Genomic DNA, 20,354 nt, shown 5'->3' with positions numbered 1-20,354 from the left:
GAGGGGTGGTGATTGCTTGGCCAGGGCGACCTCAGCAGGGGCTGCATTGGCCTTTCCACCCATGCCATGTCCCGCACCATCCAGCTGTGTGACTACAAGTGCAGCAACCTGGTCCTTACACTGGCCCATCCGGGTAAGCACCACTGCCCAGGCCAAAGGGAAAGCATCGCAGGCTCTGTGGTGGTGCGGCTGAGCCTGGCCCTCTCCCCACACAGGAGCTGCCACCCGGCTGGCAGCTTCCGGTCTCTCACTCTACTTCTTCACTGGCTGAAAGCAACTCCACGGGCTGACTTCCTGGAGTGGTGCCGGCAGTCGGCTGGGCCAATCTGCAAAGAGAGCAGACAGGTGGCCGATGGGAAGCCAGTGGACTGCTTCGGAGCCCCAAGCCCCATGAAGCAGACACAGGAGGCCCGCGGGCCTGGGTGGAAGGCAGCCTTTTCCGCAGCATCCCCTTCCTCTCTTTGTATCGCCCTGTTTTGGGGGGCTCTGCCTTTGCAGAAACGGAGCAGGTGCATATGCAGCAGACCCAGGATGCCCGCTGCCCTCCTGAACATCACCGCAGTGCCATCGTTCACTTTCTTCCTTCTCCTGCCGCGAAGCAAAAGCCAACAGTGGCCAGGTATCTGATGACATTTCCAACATTTTTCAGATTTGTCCTTAGACATTCTGGCAATTCTTGTCAGGGGTAGATGCCACCTATAAAACATCTTATACAAATTCTCTTTAAATGCTGTCGACATCGTATTACCACATGTGGTGGACATGCACTGAAGCTAAAACATATTGGACTAAAATACACACGTGGCTGGAAAAAATGATTAAAAAGCACATTGACTTTAAGCCAGAAATCTTTCTGTTGGGAATTATACCGGAGATATATACTAGAGATATAAAATATTTGATTGTGAATATTATTACAGCAGCTAGGATTGTATTTGCAAAAAATTGGAAAAATGAAAAGTTACCTTTGCAAGATGAAATAATTAGAAAAATGTTGGAATGTGCAGAGATGAGTAAATTAACATTTGAAATTAGAGAATAAGAAGACAAACAATGTTATAAAATATGGGATTTATTCTATAATTGGTTAAATGGAAAGATATGTTAGGAAAAATGAGTATAAGATGTATGTATGGAAGAGATGATTATTTTGTGAATGCACAGGAAGATATGTTAACACCCTTACAGCACGTTGTAATGGAATTGATTTGATGAGGTTTTTTTTATTTTATATTTAAAAATAAATGAAAATTTTCCAAAAAAAAAAAAAGCGAACAGTGGCAGTGGTGCTTCAGGGGGACACCGCATGTGCAGCACCGTTCAGGACATCAGCTTGTCCTCCTGGAGCACCATCATGGTGGCGCCGCCCCTCTCAGCCCCAGAGCAGCGTGGAAGGCAGGCAAGCATGGCAGGGCTTCAGGGAGGGGAGTAAGCTGCTAGATCCGTTCCCCACAGCCCTGCCATTCTTGCCTGCTTTCCACATGGCCTTCCGCTTACCTGCCTTCGCAGGCTGGCCATGGGGATGCCGGGAAGGTTGTGTGGAAGGCAGGGAAGCATGGCAGGACTGTGGGCTTTGAACCGGTTTGGGGGCGTGGCCACCCAGAAATCACTACCGGTTCGGCGAACGAGCCCCAATCTCCGCTACTGGTTCACCCGAACCAATCCAAACCAGTAGCATTTCACTCCTGCTTCCAGGGTAGTAGCAGGTGTGACCTCACTCTCTGGGAAGTCTACAAGGCTGGGAAGGATAGAAGAAGGAGAATAAAACAATCATCAGGAAGAGGATGCACTCAGCTAGAGTGTTGTCTCTTTTACAAAGATGATGGGTGCACCCCTGGAAGATCTGAAGGATCAAGTAGATCCTCCTGGAGAAGATCTGAAAGCAAAACAAAAAGAAACGGATGGAAACTAATCAAGGAGAGAACCAACCTAGACTTAAGGAGAATTTTTCTGACTGTGAGAACAATTAATTATTGGAACGACTTGCCTCCAGAAGTTGTGGGTGCTCCATCGCTGGAGGTTTTCGAGAAGAGATTGAACAACCATTTATTTGATATGGTATGTGTGGTCTCTTGCTTGAGCAGGGGGTTGGACCAGAAGACCACCAAGGTCCCTTTCTATTCGGTTATTCTCTTAATAATAACGACTTGCCTCCAGAAGTTGTGGGTGCTCCATCACTGGAGGTTTTCAGTAAGAGACTAGACAGCCATTTGTCCAGTATAGTCTCGGGCAGTGGTCACCAGCCGGTGGTCCACAGACTACTGGTGGTCTGCGAGAAAATTTTGGTGGTTCGTGGTGCACCTGGGTGGAGGAGCTGCTCCAGGATGAGCAAAGGCCAGTCCTATGACTAGAACTCTGGAAGATGGGACTGGCCAGGCAGTTCATGGTGGGGCTGTAAATCTCCGCCATAGTGAGAGGTTTGTGCAGCCCTTGCCGGCCACAGTGAGGTAATGGTGCAAGGGAGGGTGCAGGTGGGCCGAAGGAACAGGTGGCGGGAACCCTGGGCTGTTTCTTCCTCCTGCTGTAGCTTCCTGTCGGCTGAACCCACCAGTGGCTGTCCCCACCCCTTGCCCTCCCTTCCCAGTCACTCTTCACTTGGCAAGGGAATGGGAGGGGGGATGGAGATTCGCTCCATATTCCAGAGCAGGAGCGAAGCTTCATCTCCTGCTGGATCTCGGGGCTGTTTCTTCCAGCCCTTGTTGGTGCTCTGCGCACCTCGGTCTCTCAGGGAGATGCTTGACTTCCTGCTGGCCCCAAGACACTGGCTGGCCCATGAGATGACAGAGAGAAAGAGAATGAGGGAGAGAGAGAGAATCAGAGAGAATCAGAGAGAGAGAGAGAGAATGAGAATGAGAAAGAGTGGGGGAAGAGAAATGAGACAGAGAGAAAGAGAGGGGAAAAGATAGAGGAGGGAGAGAGAAAGAGGGGGAGAGAGAAAGAGAATGAGAGAGGGAATGAAAAAGAAAGAGAGACAGAATGAAAGGAGAGAGAGAGAATGAGAGAGAGAATCAGAATCAGAATGAGAGAGAAAGAGAGAGAATCAGAGAGAATCAGAGAATGAGAGAGAGAGAGAATGAAAGAGAATCAGAGAATGAGAATCAGAATGAGAGAATGAAAGAATCAGAGAGAGAAAGAATGAGAGAGAATCAGAATGAGACAGATAGAGAAAGAGACAGAATGAAAGAGAGAAGGAGAGAGAGAGAGAAAGAGGGAGAGAGAAAGGGGGGAGAGAGAGAAAGAGGGGAGAAAGAGAGAAAAAGTGAGAGGGAGAGAAAAAGAGAGAGGGAGAGGGGGAGAGAAAGAGAGAGAGAGAATGAAAGACAGGAAAAAAGAGAGAGAATGAGAGAGAATGAGTAGGAGAGAGGGAAAGAGAGATGGGAGAGGGAGAGAGAGAGAGAGAGAGGAGGGAGAGTCCCTGAAGGTTTTTCAACAAACTGCCGTTTCTAATCCTAAAATCCACAAATCAGCAAGGTTTCTAGTCCTCATGGTTGCATGGAACCTCTGCTGTTCCAGAGAGAGCAAAAACCCAAGAAAAAACCTTCTAGTCAGTTTAGTCTAGCGGTTAAGGCATCCAGGAGCTTGTGAGTTCTAGTCCCGCCTTTGGGATGAAATGAAAATCACCTGGTTGACTTTGGGCCAATCACTAGGAGATGGAGAGTTCTAGTCCCGCCTTAGTCATGAAAGCCGGCTAAGTGACTTTGGTGCAGCCCCTCTCTCAGTGCAACCCACTTCACACGGTTGTTGTGAAGAAAATCAGAGGAGAAGAAGAAGTATTAGGGATGTCCACCATCTTGAGTTATTTATAAAAATAAGAAAAGCAGGACAAAAAAATAAATAAAAGGTTCGTATACTCTAATCTGGAACTAAAGAAGGCAGCTTGGCTCCTACTTACAAGCACAAAGCAGATGTTGGAATACATGCTATGGAGACTGGTATTCCATAGTCAAACAAGTTGCTGGGAACGTCCCCCCAGTTCATGAAGGAGACACAGGTGTTGAGGGTGTTCCTGGAGACCTGGCCGAGGGAGGAAAGAGGAGATGCTGTCACCTAGTTGGGTCATGAAAGGTCTGCAAGAAAACAACCAAGTTCAAAGAGCATCAAGGAGCTCACAACTTCAGGATTGTCCAGAACCTCTTTGCATTCTCCAGAGTGTCCATGTGGTACAACCACGTTGCTCTGAGTGAAGATGGGGGTAAAGAGTGGTCTGACTGAGATGGGAGCATGAAGAGACCAGGAGCTCAGGTTACCCAGCCCTTCAACTCACCTCTTTTGTCCGATCATTTGCCAGTTGGATGAATAGGGGAACAAGGCTGTTCAGGATGTTTTCGGTCACATTACTATTATGTTTCTCCTTCAGGAGGAGGCCAAAAATAGCAATGGAGGTATTCCTCAATTCGATGTCCTCCTACAAAGGAAGAGAAACAGGTTAGTCCCTCCAATAGCAGAAAATGGATGTAGCTCAATGCTGAACCGTTGGGTTCTTGGGGTGGTTGGTGGCTGCCATGCAGAAGTTTCTTGAAGTTCGCAAGAGAACACACAAGTTCAGAGCACACCTATTCCCAGTTCAGTGTCCATAGAGATGGTCAATCATCCAGGTCATGGTTGCCCCAAAGATAGGGACTCCAACTCCAATATGCTGGCTGGAGAGTTCTGGGAGTTTAAGTCCTCACCTCTTAAAGTTGCCAAGGTTAAGAAATAGTGATCTAGACCAGTGTTTTTCAATCTTAGCAGCTCCTTCTGGAGTTCTCAGGTCAGCAGAGTTGAAATCTACACATCTTAAAGTGCCTGAAATAAAGCAACACCAATCTAGATTTTCTAGATGTGAAGAATGGTCATTTTTCTAGATAGGGTGTGTGGTGTTCTAGATTTTCTAGGGGGACAATTGGTTTGGTGAAGCTGAAGAGAGTGGCAACCTTCCTTCTCTTCCACCTCATCTAACACTTCTCCAGCTCTCTAGAAGGAATCAATGATTATCTGCAAGCTTACACACTGTTTTAGGTGAGCACAAAATAGTTGTTGCTGAATTATTTCTAAGATTTTTGATAAAATTAGAATTCTGTAGATGGTATCCAGGCCATCTTTGTGGGGGGGGGGGGGAGAGAGAGATGGAGGGAGAGAGGGAGATGGAGAGAGAGAGAACAGGAGAAACCAGTTTGTCGTGATTTGGTTGACTTATGTTAGGGAAATATTTCAACAGGAGCGGAAGAAGATTGACAGCCTTGCATCCATAGATGTCAACATTGAGGAGTCTGAAGAGGAGCTGAAGGGTCCGGAGAGCTTCCTTAGCTACGCTCTTGTCTGGCTGATAGGCACAGTTTATGACTGGCATTAAGACTGGCCTAGGCACATAAAAAGAAAATGTTGGTGGGGTTAGCAGAGACGGCTAAATCAACTGATTCAAGGAAAAAAACACGCAAGTTCCAGACATCGTCAATGGTTGATGGTTGCTACCACTCTTCTCCATTGGCACCTGTGGCTCTGTGACCTTCTTGTGGAACCTTCTCCTCTCTCTGAAATTAAATTTTCCTGTCTTTCTCCAGGGCCTGTTTCCACAATTTCCCTGCAGGTCTTGTTTCTGATGTTCCTTTGTGGTCCTTCACGATGTAAGAATTCTCTTTATGCTTCCTCGCTTTCCCCAAAGACCAGCTGGAAGGGAAGTATCCGGGGGGTCATTGGTTGCCCCCTGTCCTCTTTGGAAAAGCTTGATAGCTCCCCCTGCCTTAAGAAAGCTCAAAACATCCTTAAAGATCCATCTCATCCTGGGACCCCTTTTTTTTGAACTATTACCATCTGGCAGATGGTACAGGACAATAAAAACAAGGACAAATAGGCTGAAAAACAGCTTCTATCCCAGAGCAGTAAGTATACTGAATTCTACTGTAGAATGCAACATTAATGCAATATCAGGGAGTTTCAATTCAATTGCATACAATGTGAAGGTGGTGTATTTTTGTTTTATTTTTATAGGGTTTTTTAAAGATATAATATACAGTGAAGATGGCACTTAATTTCATTCTATGCGGTGCCATGACAATATATTAAGCTATAAAATTATTATTGCTTGGGCTTGGAGATCCTCCTGTTGATTTTGGAGAGGAGTTGACTCCTAATAAGGCCTGACTTGATCCGATGGCCCCACTGCCGAAAGAGTTCTTCTACTGAGTCAGCTGCAGCCTGAACCACCGAGGCTTTGCAATCCACTTGCAGATCCAGGAGACCTGAAACAAATCCAGAAAACAAATGATTTCCGGGATCGACCGGGAGAATTAACCCTGATCAGCGACAGAGCTTCTGGAGAAAAAAATCACCACTTCAAGTGAGGGAACTTTTGAAACTCACCCAGGAAAACTTCTCCCAGTTGTTTGGAAGACACCACATCCGGTTTCATGTATTGCGCGCAGCAGCCTAGACACATAAAAAGAAAACGTTGGTGGGGTTAGCAGAGACGGCTAAATCGACTGATTCAAGAAAAAAAACCACGCAATTCATTGGTTTCCATTTGAAAGAGTCACTTTGGGACTTTACGGGATGGATACAGGGATTGGCTATGTCACGCGGTCTAATGAAAAGAAGGACTAGGGGTAACGGTTCTTCATCTGTTTTTGTCTCCAGGCGTCACCGGAGGCTTTTCAGAAGAGATTGGACAGCCACTTGTCTGAAATGGTAGAGGATCTCCTGCTTGAGGGCTGGACTAGAAGACCTGTAAGGTCTCTTCCAACTCTATTATTTTATATTCTATGACTGCAAACAACCAGCATCCTTGACTAAACCCTAAGCAGCATTGAATCCAGTTAATGCTAGAATGGGAGACCACATGGAAATATTTCCAGACAGAAAACCACTGCTGTAGGGTTGTCTATACAATAGAGAGAGATACAGGCCAGGTAGTCCTCGACTTATAACAGTTCATTTAGTGACCATTCAAACTTACAATGGCACTGAAAAAAGTAGCTTACGACTGCTTTTCACACTTACTACCCTTGCCGCATCCCAACAGTCACGGGATCAAAATCCAGATGCTTGGCAAATCGACTTGTATTTATGACAGTTGCAGTGTCTTGGGGGGTCACGTGCCATCTTCGGATGAGCAAAATCTGGGGTATAGGTATGTAGGTCTTGGCATATTCGGGTCTTCTCCCGTGTAAGGTTGAGAGTGTCTTGGTGCGTTTCGACGAGGTCTCTCTCATTATCAGGCTGGTGCTTTCGGCTTCGTGCTTGTGCAAACAAAGCGTGGTCGGAGCTGCTGTCTATAAATACTGGTGGAGGTGGGGAGTGTTGCTGTGAGCAGGTTGGTTGGCTGTGTGGTTGCATCTTGATTGGTAGATGGAGTGGGTGTTTGCAGATTGGTCGGCTGTTTTGTAGCATCCTTTGTGGGTGTGGTCCTAGTCTTTTGTTCCTGAGCTTTGGCGTTGTGGCCTCTGGAGTTCTGTGATGTGATGTCTTGAGCGGATGGCTTTGATGCAGCATCCCGGGTCTTGGTTTGGCTCCGAGTCCAAGGTCTTGTCATGTTTTCCTGGCGTGTGTCAGCTTGCTTTGTGTGGGGATCGGAGGGGGGCGCAACGGCCAGTGGTGCCAGCATGGTCTGGCTTCTGGATGGTGGTTGTGTTTCATCTGTGGGATGGGTTTGGATTTGAATCTGGTGAGGATGGTTGGTGGTGGCGTTGTGTGTTATCCTGGGTCCGGTGTCAATTTTCGTGGCTGGGACTCGTTTAGTGACTAAGGCTAGTTTCCAGATGTCTGGTAGGCAGGAGGTGTTGTCCCATTTGTTCATGTTGTGGGGGTGTTTCTTTATTTCAATGGCTTCCATAATTATTCTCTTGTTATAGTGTTCGGTTTTGGAGATTAATTTGGTTCCTTCAAAATCAATTTCATGTCCTGTGGTTTTAAAGTGCTGGAAAAAGGAGGAGGTTTTTTCTTCTTTTCTGACTGCGTTCCTGTTTTCCGCGATGCGTGCATTTATTCTCCTATTAGTTTGTGCAACATATGTGGCTGGGCAGATTTTGCATGGTATTTCATAGACTCCTTGGTTTTCTAGATGGATCTTGTCTTTGGGGTTTCTTAAGATGTTGGCTATTTTTTGGTCTGTGCAGAAGGCTGTCTTGATGTTGTGTTTGTGGAGAATTTTGCTGATTTTATCTGTGGTGCCTTTGATGTACGGGAGGAGGGCGATGCCGTTGTCTTGTTCTGTGTCTTGGTTCTTGGGCGGTGTGTCCCTTTGGATTAGGTTGGTAATTGTGTTTCTTTGGAATCCGTTGGAGATTAATACGTTTGTGAGAGTGTGTAATTCAGTTTTCAGGTGGTCTTTGTCAGCTAGGAGGAGAAACAGGAATTGAGAGTGTTCCTGGAGACCTGGCCGAGGGAGGAAAGAGGAGATGCTGTCACCCAGTTGGGTCATGAAAGGTCTGCAAGAAAACTAACCAAGTTCAAAGAGCACCAACTTCAGGATTGTCCAGAACCTCTTTGCATTCTCCAGAGTGTCCATGTGGTACAACCACGTTGCTCTGAGTGAAGATGAGGGTAAAGAGTGGTTTGACTGAGATGGGAGCATGAAGAGACCAGGAGCTCAGCTTACCCAGCCCTTCAACTCACTTCTTTTGTCCGATCATTTGCCAGTTGGATGAATAGGGGAACAAGGCTGTTCAGGATGTTTTCGGTCAGATTACTATTACGTTTGTCCTTCAATCCATTCAGAAGAAGACCAAAAATAGTGATTGAGGTGTTCCTCAATTCGATGTCGTCCCAAGAAGGAAGAGAAACAGGTTAGTCCCTCCAATAGCAGAAAATGGATGTAGCTCAATGCTGAACTTTTGGGTTCTTGAGGTGGTTGGTGGCTGCCATGCAGAAGTATTTGAAGTTTGCAGAAGAACACACAAGTTCAGAGCACACCTATTCTCAGTTCAATGTCCATGGAGATGGTCTATCATCCAGGTCATGGTTGCCCCAAAGATACTTTTGAAAAAGGCAACTAGACTTTGTTTTTCCTTGAAGATGTTTCACTTCTCATCCAAGAATCTTCTTCACGTCTGCTAATCAGAACTGAAGAAGCTTATTGGGTGAAGAGAAGAGAAACCTCCTCAGGGAAAAACAAAGTCTAGGCCATTTTTGCCCTCACCAGCCTTCTAGAAAGGCTAGGAGCCTGAAGAAAGCAAAAAACGGGCCTTTCCCACCCACCCCCACCCCTACCCAGGCTATCCGGAGGTAGGATACAACCTGTTTCCCTACTGCTGGTGTGCCCAGAAGGCCCAAAAATCAGCTGGCCGGCACGCACATGTGCGTCGGAGCTGAGCTTGTATACCCATCAATATGGCTACGTGTGCCACCTGTGACATGCATGCCATAGGTTCACCATCATGGCCCTAGACTCCGCTGGACAAATGGCTGTCTAGTCTCTTCTTGAAAACCTCCAGTGATGGAGCACCCACAACTTCTGGAGGCAAGTCGTTCCCCCAATTAAGAGAATAACAGAATTGAAGGGAACTCAGAGGTCTTCTAGTCCAACCCCCTGCTCAAGCAAGAGACGCCATACCATTTCAAATAAATGGTGGTTCAGGCTTTTCGTAAAAACCTCCAGTGATGGAGCACCCAGAACTTCTGGGGCAAGTCATCCTAAAGATTAATTGTTCTCACAGCCAGGAAATTTCTCCTTAGGTCTAGGTTGCTTCTCTCCTTGATTAGTTTCCATCCTTTGCTGCTGCTTCTCCTTTCAGATCTTCTCTAAGAGGATCTACTTGATCCTTCAGATCTTCCAGGGGTGCACCCATCTTTGTAGAAGAGACACCACTCTAGCTGAATCTGTCCTCTTTCTGCTGGTTGTCTTCTTATCCTTCTTCTATCCTTCCCAGCCTTGTAGACTTTCCAGAGGATGAGGTCACACCTGCTACTACCTTGGAAGCTACTCACTTCCTGCCCCCCATCTCTTACCTCGCTCTAAAAGGTACCCAAGACCTCTAGTGCTAAAAATTTGGAGGAGTGGATATGGCTGTGTCATCCATTCCAGGAGATAATCGAGAACATCTTTCATGATAAAGACGTCAACAACCTCCGGGTGATAAAGAAGCTGAGGAACAAGTCGAGATACGCAGCATTAGCAAAACAAAGGAATGGAACTTTCCTGAGAGCCTCTACTAACTAAGAGATGCCACATTCAGCCATTATTACCACACGCCTCCCACCGACCCGTACGCTCCCATAGAGAGGGACTTCTCAGGGTGCCGTCCGCCAAACAATGTCGGCTGGCGGCCCCCAGGGGAAGGGCCTTCTCTGTGGGGGCTCCCACACTCTGGAACGAGCTTCCCCCGGGTTTACGCCAAATACCCGACCTTCGGACATTTCGTCGCGAACTCAAGACTCATCTCTTTATCCGCGCGGGGCTGGCTTAAATTAGGATTTTAATGTTTAAATTTATTAATTTTAAACGGGGTTTTTTAATATGGGAAATTTTAATCATTGGGCTAATTTAAAATAAGTTTTTTAATTCGTATTTTAAACTTGTATATTGTATTGTCGGTTTTATTATGCCTGTACACCACCCTGAGTCCTTCGGGAGAAGGGCGGTATAAAAATCAAATCAAATCAATAAATAAAATAAATAAATTATGGGGAGAGAAAAAGAAAATACAGTCCTCGTTTAGTGACCGCTGAAAGTCACAACAGCACTGACAAAAGGGACATGTCCATTTTTCAGACTTATGACCAGAACCCTAACCCTTATGACTTAGAACCCTAACCCCTCCCTCCCTCCCTCCCCACCAACAACTTCTGGAGGGAAGCCATTTCACCGATTAACAGAATACCAGAAAACCTTGGAGCTCTTCTGGTCTAACATCCTGTTCAAGCAGGAGACCCTTTACCATGTTCAGACAAATGGCTGTCCAGTCTCTTCTTCAAGAGCTCCAGTGATTTTTTTATATATAAAAGTTTTTATTTTTCCATAACAACAACAAAAAAACACATTCTCATCAAACAATTACAATGTGCTGAAGGGGTGTTTACATATCTTCTTGTGCAATCTCCACTTAAACATCTCTTTCATATACATATCTTATATTGTCTTTTCTAACATATCTTTCCTTCTAACCAATGGTAAAATAAATTCCATATCTCATAATATTGCTTATCTTCTTGAGCTCTAATTTCAAATGTCAATTTACTCATCTCTGCACATTCCATCATCTTCCTAATTATTTCATCTTGCAAAGGTTTTTTTCCTTTTTCCAGTTTTTAGCAAACACAATCCTGGCTGCTGTAATAATATTCACAATCAAATATTTTACATCTCTAGTATATATCTCAGGAATAATTCCCAACAGAAAGACTTCCGGCTTAAAATCTATATGTTTTTTAATCATTTTCTCCAACTATGTGTGTATTTTAGTCCAATATCTTTTTGCTTCAACGCATGTCCACCACATATGGTAATATGATCCAGGTATCTGATGACACTTCCAGCAATTTTCAGATTTATCCTTAAACATTCTGGCAATTCTTGTCGAGGGTAGATGCCACCTGTAAAACATCTTATACAAATTCTCTTCGTATGCTGTAGACATTATCATTTTATAATTATACATCCATAATTTCTGCCAGGCTTCTAGATCTATCCCATGGCCAAAATAACACAATACACGAGCACACAATAGATTTAAACTTAAAGTGAACCGCTCCAATCTTGATTGTAGAAAATATGACTTCAATAACAGAGTGGTTAATGCCTGGAATGCGCTACCTGACTCTGTGGTCTCTTCCCAAAATCCCCAAAGCTTTAACCAAAGACTATCTACTGTTGACCTCACCCCATTCCTAAGAGGTCTGTAAGGGGCGTACGTAAGAGCACCAGTGTGCCTACCGTTCCTGTCGTAATGTTCCCTTTGGTTGTATCCAATTTGTATGGTTATTTCATGCTTATACTTATATATATTGTTGTGTTTGACAAATAAATAAATAAAAATAAAATAAAAAACAAAATTCTTCCCCCAAGAAATCATTGTCTCTTTTACTTGTTCTTCTCCCAATTTTTCCTCTAGTAAATATCCATACAATTTCCTAATCAAATTGTCATCAGGATCTGTTAAAATCTTATCAAAAATGGTTATATTATTATAAAAGCCTTCTGTTTTAGAATAGAATAGAATAGAATTTTTATTAGCCAAGTGTGATTGGACACATAAGAAATTTGTCTTGCTGCATATGCTCTCAGAGTACATAAAAGAAAAGATACGTTCATCAAGGTACAACATTTACAACACAATTGATGGTCAATATATCAATATAAATCATAAGGATTGCCAGCAACAAAGTTACAGTCATACAGTCATAAGTGGAAAAAGATGGTGATGGGAACGATGAGAAGATTAATAGTAGTGCAGATTTAGTAAATAGTTTGACAGTGTTGAGGGAATTATTTGTTTAGCAGAGTGATGGCCTTCGGGAAAAAACTGTTCTTGTGTCTAGTTGTTCTGGTGTGCAGTGCTCTATAGCGTCGTTTTGAGGGTAGGAGTTGAAACAATTTATGTCCAGGATGTGAGGGATCTGTAAATATTTTAACATGTTTATCATATCTGGATTGTATTTGCAAGTAAGAAAACCAATTCATTGTTATACCATCTGCCTCTAATTCTGATTTAGATTTTAACTCACCCTTTTCATTCAACAATTCATTATACCTAACAATATGTTCCTTTCTAAATGTTATTGAATATGAGAATGCCTCAATAGATGATACCCAAATTGGAATTTTCAAAAAATGACTTTCCTTTTTCTTCTCCCAGTTTACCAACAACGCTTCTCTAATTAAATGTCTTCTAAAATATCCCTTTGTTTTAGCTTGTCCATACCATAAGAAAGCATGCCATCCCAACAACAAATCATGTCCTTCCAAAGTCAATATTCTATTATTTCTCAAGGTTATCCATTCTTTAATCCACATCAGACTAGGTGGCCCAAAACTGCCTCTCATTCTTTTGTCTTGTAATAGTTTTAATTTTATCCTTGCTTTCCTCCCTTGCCAAATATATTTCAAGATTATTTTATTCAGTTCCAAAAAGTATCCTCTGCTCAATTTAATTGGAATAGTTTGAAACAAATACAGAATTCTAGGTAGTATATTCATCTTAATTGTTGATATTCTTCCAAGCAATGACAATTGTACATGTTCCCATTTAGCCAAATCTGTCATAATCTGCTGCTTGAGTTTGAAAGAGAACATAATTGTTCTCTTTCGGTGTACTACACCTTGCACTCAAATATATCCCCAGGTATTTAACTTTATTTGTAACTTGCATCTTTGAGCATTCTGCCAACTCAATTTTTTGCTTCATTAACATATTTTTTGTCAAAATTTTCATTTTGTCCTTGTTAATTTTCAACCCTGCCACTTTCCCAAATTCACCTATTCTTTCTATCAGGCAATTTATAGAGTCTAATGGGTCTTCAATAATAAAAACCAGATCATCAGCAAAAGCTTGGAGTTTATCTTCTTCCCTCTGAATTTTCAAACCTTTTATCTCTCTTTCTAAGTTTATAGGCTAACCATCTACCTGGTTTATTAGCATTTTCAAAATAATTCTGTTTTGCCTTTGATTTTTTTTGTACTAGCTCTTCCTTTTCAATCAAAGCCATTTTGTTTTTAAGCGTTTGCATTAATTCCATCATTGTTATGTTTCCCTCCAGCGTCATTTTCATATCTTCAGGAATCTGGGGTAAGTTTGCTTTATACAAATAGTGTTTCACGTCTTCTTCATCAATTTCCTCTTTTCCATATAATGGTGTGTAAAAATTCTGAATCACTTTTTTCTTTTCATCATTCACAAATTGAATCTGGCCTTTATCATCTTCTAATTGCACTATTCTACGATTTTCTTTCTCTTTTTTAAGTTTATAGGCTAACCATCTACCTGGTTTATTAGCGTTTTCAAAATAATTCTGTTTTGCCCCTTTGATTTTTTGTACTAGCTCTTCCTTTTCAATCAAAGCCATTTTGTTTTTAATTAAATCCATTCTCATTTTAATATCTTTTCTCTCTGGAAATATTTGTAGTTCTTGTTCCCATTTCCTGTGATCATTTTCTAGTATTCTAAAAGTTTGTTTTTTCTTACGGTTCCTTTTCCCTACATAGTCTATCATCAAACCTCTTACGTAAGCTTTCATTGTATCCCAACAATTTTGAATTGAGGTATCTTCCTTTTTATTTTCTTTAAAGAAAAAGGTCAATTTCTTCTCTATTCTTTGTACAAGTTCTTTATCTTTTAAAATCATAGTATTTAAAGTCCATCTAGATCTTTTCCTTTGGCCTTTCCATATCAGCATCATTGGGTTATGATCTGCTCAGGTACTAGCTTCTATGTCAATTTTCCTTCTATTAAGACTAATTTCTGTTGTCATCCATATCATGTCTATTCTAGGCCATGACAAATGTCTATTTGAATAAAAAGTGTATTGTCTATTCTCTTGATCCCTTTCTCTCCACACATCCTTTAAATTCAGTTCCTCTACCATTTTGAAAAAGGATTTCGGGAGGGTCTTTCTATTTTGCCTGGTTGTTTTTTGTGTTTTATAGTCCAACTTTACATCAACTACACCATTAAAATCACCAAGGATACAAGTATTTTCACAGTCCAATTCAACAATTTTCATATACAGTTTTTTATAGAACTTTTCTTGATTTTCATTAGCAGCATATATTGCTATTAGAAGTATTTTGGTTATTTCCAACATCAAAATTCTTCCATTCTCATCTGCCTATATTAAATTTGCCCTAAGTGTCTCTTTTATATATATGGCTATACCTCTTTTCTTGCATTGTGGTAGTGAGGTGAATACTTTCCCTACTTTAGGTTGCATTAATAATTGTTCATGCTGTTTTTTAATATGTACTTCCTGCAGACATATTATATCCAATTTCAATTTTTCTAATTTATGAAATGTTTTCCTCCTCTTAATAGCCTAATTTAATCCATTTCTATTTATTGATATCCATTTTCTCTCTTCCATTTCTATACTTTATAGTTAGGATTTATCGCTCTCATAGATCTAGGTTGTCGACGTGGCTTAACTTCAACCTCACCACCCACAACACCTTCTTTAGCGAGCAGGGCTAGTAGCTCTGACTCCTGTAATTCAATCAATGAAACTTCAGCACTTGTATCTCCTCTCTCTTTAAAAAATTATGCATAAAAATCCTTGGCTTTATCTATTGTATCTATTCTGTATTTTTGCTATTGCCATGTGAACAATAGGCCCTCTGGTGCCAACCATCTGTAATTCACACCTTTCTGCAATAGTATCTTAGACAGAAATTGATATTCTCTTCTTAATTCTCTTACCCTTCTTGGGACTTGTTTCAATACAATAATTTCTTTACCTTTATATTTCAATGTTTTGTCCCTTGTTGCTTGTAAAATTTGCTTCAAATGTTTTTTAGTAAATCTTATGTGAGCTTCTCTAGGAAGATTATTTCTTGTTGCATATCTTGTGTGTACTCTAAAATCTCATCAATGCCATCAAGTGCCTTTTCCTTGCTAATTTTTAACAATTCAGCCAAAATTTCTGCCATTTTGTCTGCCAGGTTCTCACCTTTCTGTTCCTCTATATTTTGAAATCTAAGAAAAAAATCTGTTCTATCAATCTCCCAACTTAAAGCAGCAGCTTTGTCTTTTTCCATTTCTTCCAATTACTATCAATATTTTGAATTTTTTTATCCCTTTGTTCCTCTCTCTCCTCTACTTTTTGAAGTCTATCCTCATAATATTTCAACATCTGATCAACTTTCTCATCTGTTTTTTCTGTTCTCTGCTTAATCTGTTCCACTTCTACTTGCAGTTTTTGAATCCCCTCTAGAATAAGTTGAAGAGAAGCCTCTTTTTCCCTCTCTTTTTCCTGTATAAGCATCGATTGTATTGTTCTTTGAGATCCTGTTGTGAGGAGGGGGGGACTGGGTTCGCTGTGCCATGTGTAGCTCCTTTTCTACTCATTTTTTATGTATAGAAATGCAAACACAGAAAATCCAAATTGTAATCCAAATCAATAATAAAGAGAAAAGTTTCCTTCAGACTCTTCCATGTCTTAATCCAAAAGGAAGGGGAAAAAAAGAAAAAAGAAAAAGATTAACAAAAAGAAAAAAATAAGAAGAGCGAATAAGCAAAAATTCAAAAGAATCCAAGAGAGTAAATATGAAGGGAGAACGAAAAGTAAAAAGATGAAAGAAGGGAGGGCAGAAAAAAAATTCTTCTTTCCGTTGTTATCTCTTTAAACTCTTCCACAACTTCAAGTTTCTAACCATCGAGTTCTGGTGAACCCTGGCAATTGTCCTTGAGCTCCAGAATGTTGGGGTGCATCCCAAGGTCTCGTCACCTCCGAGAAAAAAAACACCCCGATGGTCTTCTCCCGGAGATCGGGGCGGCGCAGGTAGGAGTTGGCCTGTCTAAACAAGGTCTTGAGCTCCACTTTAGAGAAGCTGAACAAGATCCTAAAAGAAGAAATATGGAGAAATCTGCTGGTTAGGGACAAGAAAATCACCAAGCTAGAGAAATCATGATCTGAATTATCAATAAATGAATTACTCAATGAATTACTCCATTTAGAGAATTTCTCACCCTCTTTCTCTGTCTTTCTCTCCCTCCCTCTCTCCCTCTCCCCTTTCTCTCCCTTTCTCTCTCTCTCTCTCCTTCTCTGCCTCCCTCTCTCTCTCACCCTTCCTCTCTGTTTCTCACTCTCCCCTTCCCTCCCTCTCCTTCCCTGTAACCTTCCGTCTCTCTCACTTTCACCTTCTGTGTCTCCCTCCCTCTCCCTCTCCTCTCTCTCCTCCTCTCTTTCACCTTCCCCCCTCTTTTTCCTCTCTTTGCCTCTTCTCCTTCCTCTCCCTCTCCCTCTCCCCTCCCCTCCCCTCCCCTCCCTCTCTCACCTACTGCCACTTGTAGCCAAGCTCTTTTGACTTTTAATCTCTTACCAGACCAGATGGAAGATGGCTTCGAACAAACTATCTGGGGTCACCAGCATATCCCAGCATCTAATCATCTCCAAATCATTGAATTCCTCTTGGTAGCCAGCACAGATGATCAGATTTTTGATCGCTTGCACTGTGTTACTAAATCAAAAAAAGGAACAAAATCCGACTCTCCTGCAAAGGCCAAGCTTGCACTGACACCAATCGGCCTCCCGCTGCTGTGCGAGATAGCTCCAGGTTTCACTTTGCGGCTTGTGCAGCAACCACAAAACACAATGCAAAACAAACAACAAAAAGAACAACAAACAGTCCCCCCCCCATTTTTTTCCTTCTCCTTCAAGTAATAGAGTTGATTATTAGAACTGAGGGTGGTTTGGTTAATTCCAGGTTTCCTTGGTCTGCATAGCATAATGTAGAATTTGTAGGAAGAGAGAGAGAGAGAGAAAGAGACAGATAGAGAGATAGAGAGAGGGAGGGAGGGAGAGAGAGAGGGAAGAAGGGAGGGAGAGAGAAAGGCTTTCCTAGGATCAAATCATTCCCTTCTCTCCACTACCAAGAAAACATTCCAGGTGGTCCCTCCAACAGTTACATTTTATGAATGAGATATTTTTGCATCTATGGAGAAAAATGGCGCATTTCATTCAGTCCATCCCCAGAAGGCCTGGCCTTCAGCCACAGCTCCCCCAGGATGGGAACTCATGGGATTGGGTAGGGGATTAAGAATTTACATCCCCCAGAGCTTCCGGGATGGAGTCACACTGGTGTGGTGTAGAAAGACGGGACTCCAATCTTTTTGCCCAATTTTTTGTGTCTGGAGACCAGCAATGGTAAAGTTGGACCCTGTAGAGGACAGCAAAAGAAAAGGGAACACTTGGAGGCGACAGGGTGAAGGGTGATCCCCCGCCATGGAGGGTGGATTCCCTGAAATCAGACACAGAAGAGACCAGCTGCTTCTTTGGCTAGGTCGAGAGGCCTGACGGCCTAAGCAAGTGGTGAGCAAGTGAAAGAGGGATAAACAGCAGGAAGTATCAGAGGTAAAAGTTTAAGCAGAAATAGGACACTGTACTACTTCTCTAAGCTGAGGAAATCTGCCAAGAAGTGGCTGAGTGAATCCCAAAGTGTGAAGAGCGGCGCCTAAGCAGTGGGAGCAGAAAAGGGGGAAAAAAGTAAGCAGAAAGAGACATTATCGAATGGACCGAGAGTATTGTGAATGACGATCTGAAAGACTGCCGTGCTTAAAGACTGGGAGATTTGCTGTAATAGAGACAATTGTGTGGGATTTATACTGAGAGCAGAGGAACAACAGATCGTTCTTGGAAAGGAAAAAAGAGAGAGAGAGAGATGAAGAAGCTGTGGAGAAGGGACAGTGACTGTGCAATTTATTGATAGCAACCATCTCCCATCTCGAAGAACGCTAAGTAGCAGTGACTCTAGAAAGCATAAAGATTAAAGAAAGAAAGAAAAAACTGATTACTAGGGTGATAACTCTGGAGTGGGATCTAATTATAATCAATTGGCTATCTTTTATGTCTTATATATATATTGATATATTTCTATACCTTTTATTGAATAGATTCTATTAATTGTTTCCCCCCCCTTTTTCTATATACCTACATTTAATTATAAGATACTTTCTTTTTTATAGATTTATAAATTGATTATAGAATTGGTCTTGCTTCTTTGTTCATTATATTTATAGTTATATTTGTTAAACTGGATTGATTTAAGATATTAATTTAGGATTAATTTAGGATATTGAATGTTTGATTTCAAATAGACAAAAATAGGTAAAAATAGTACTGCATATAATAGTGTCAGGTTTGGAAGCCATACTAGGCCAAAGGCTTCCATATGCTACCACAATTCTCTGCTGTGGGAAAAGGGAGGAGGGTGGTAGTGCAAGGGATGATTAAATAAAATTGAATGAAATAAAATGAAATTCAACAGTGAAAAAAGTAAGGTTCTACATTTAGGCAAAAAAACCAAAATGCACAGGTACCGTATATGTGGTACCTTGCTCAATAGTAGTACCTGTGAGAGGGATCTTGGAGTCCTAGTGGACAACCATTTAGATATGAGCCAGCCGTGTGCAGCAGCTGCTAAAAACGCCAACACAATTCTGGGCTGCATAAACAGAGGGATAGAATCAAGAAGTGTTAGTGCCACTTTATAATGCCTTGGTAAGGCCACACTTGGAATACTGCATTCAGCTCTAGAAAGAGTGCAGAGAAGAGCAACAAAGTTGATTAGGGGACTGGAGGCTAGAACATATGAAGAACGGTTGCAGGAACTCGGTACTCCTTGTTTAATGAAAAGAAGGACTAGGGGAGACACGATAGCATGTTCCAATATCTTTTATTTATTTATTTATTTTATTTTGTCACAACAATATATGTAGGTATCATACAAGAAGATTATATAGTAAATAAACACATATATGGGTAAATATAAGGAGGTATAAGCATATATATAGGAAGAAGAAAAGAAAAATAGGACAGGAACGGTAGGCACGTTTGTGCGCTTATGCACGCCCCTTATGGTCCTCTTAGGAATGGGGTGAGGTCAATAGTAGAAAGTTTTTGGATAAAACTTTTAGGATTATGGGAAGAGACCACAGAGTCAGGTAAAGTATTCCAAGCACTGATGATTCTGTTACAGAAGTCATATTTTCTGCAATCTAGATTAAAGCGGTTGACATTAAGTTTAAATCTATTAGTTGCTCTAGTATTATTGCAATTAAAGCTGAAGTAGTCTTTAACAGGAAGGACATTACAATAGATGATTCTGTGAGTTAAACTTAGGTCTTGTCGAAGGCGACGGAGTTCCAAGTTTTCTAAGCCTAGGATTTCAAGTCTGGTGGGATAGGGTATTTTATTGTTTTCAGAGGAATGGAGAACTCTTCTTGTAAAATATTTCTGGACACGTTCAATTGTATTGATGTCAGAGATGTGGTGAGGGTTCCAAACAGGCGAGCTGTATTCTAGAATTGGTCTAGCAAATGTTTTATATGCTCTGGTTAGTAGTGTGGTGTTTTGGAAAAGAAGCTACGCAAAATTAGGTTTACAACTCTTAGAGCTTTTTTTGCTATGTAGTTGCAGTGGGCTTTGGCACTTAGATCATTTGACATGAAAACTCCAAGGTCTTTAACGGGATGGGGGTCGTCTGTAAGGTAATGTCCATCTAGTATGTATTTAGTTTTTGGGTTCTTTTTTCCTATATGTAAGACTGAGCATTTGCTGGTTGAAATTTGAGCTGCCAATTTTTAGACCAAGCGGATAGATGATCAAGGTCGTTTTGAATGATAGAAGTATTGTCTGTGGTGTTAAATAGTTTGACATCATCAGCAAAGAGAACACAATTACTTGAGATGTGGTCACAGAGATCATTAATGTATAGTATAAAGAGTGTTGGTCCA

At 41.8% G+C, this 20,354-nt stretch overlaps 1 protein-coding gene across 2 annotated transcripts in view; it reads left to right on the top strand.

Annotated features, from left to right (window-relative positions):
- LOC131183957 (uncharacterized) overlaps positions 1 to 12,017 on the top strand; it is a 35,601-nt gene extending 23,584 nt beyond the window's left edge. For both annotated transcript variants that reach the window (XM_058154752.1, XM_058154751.1), the window contains 2 exons: positions 4,358 to 4,425; positions 5,198 to 12,017. In XM_058154752.1, coding sequence (XP_058010735.1) covers positions 4,358 to 4,425; positions 5,198 to 5,231 — 102 coding nt within the window. In that variant the 3' untranslated portion in view covers positions 5,232 to 12,017. The remainder of the gene's footprint in view (positions 1 to 4,357; positions 4,426 to 5,197) is intronic.
- The last annotated feature ends 8,337 nt before the right edge of the window (positions 12,018 to 20,354 follow it).

The sequence above is a fragment of the Ahaetulla prasina genome, chromosome 12, assembly GCF_028640845.1.
Source record: "Ahaetulla prasina isolate Xishuangbanna chromosome 12, ASM2864084v1, whole genome shotgun sequence".
Classification (NCBI taxonomy): domain Eukaryota; kingdom Metazoa; phylum Chordata; class Lepidosauria; order Squamata; family Colubridae; genus Ahaetulla; species Ahaetulla prasina.
Note: the sequence above shows the minus strand (reverse complement) of the source record. Positions and strands in the feature narration are given on the sequence as shown.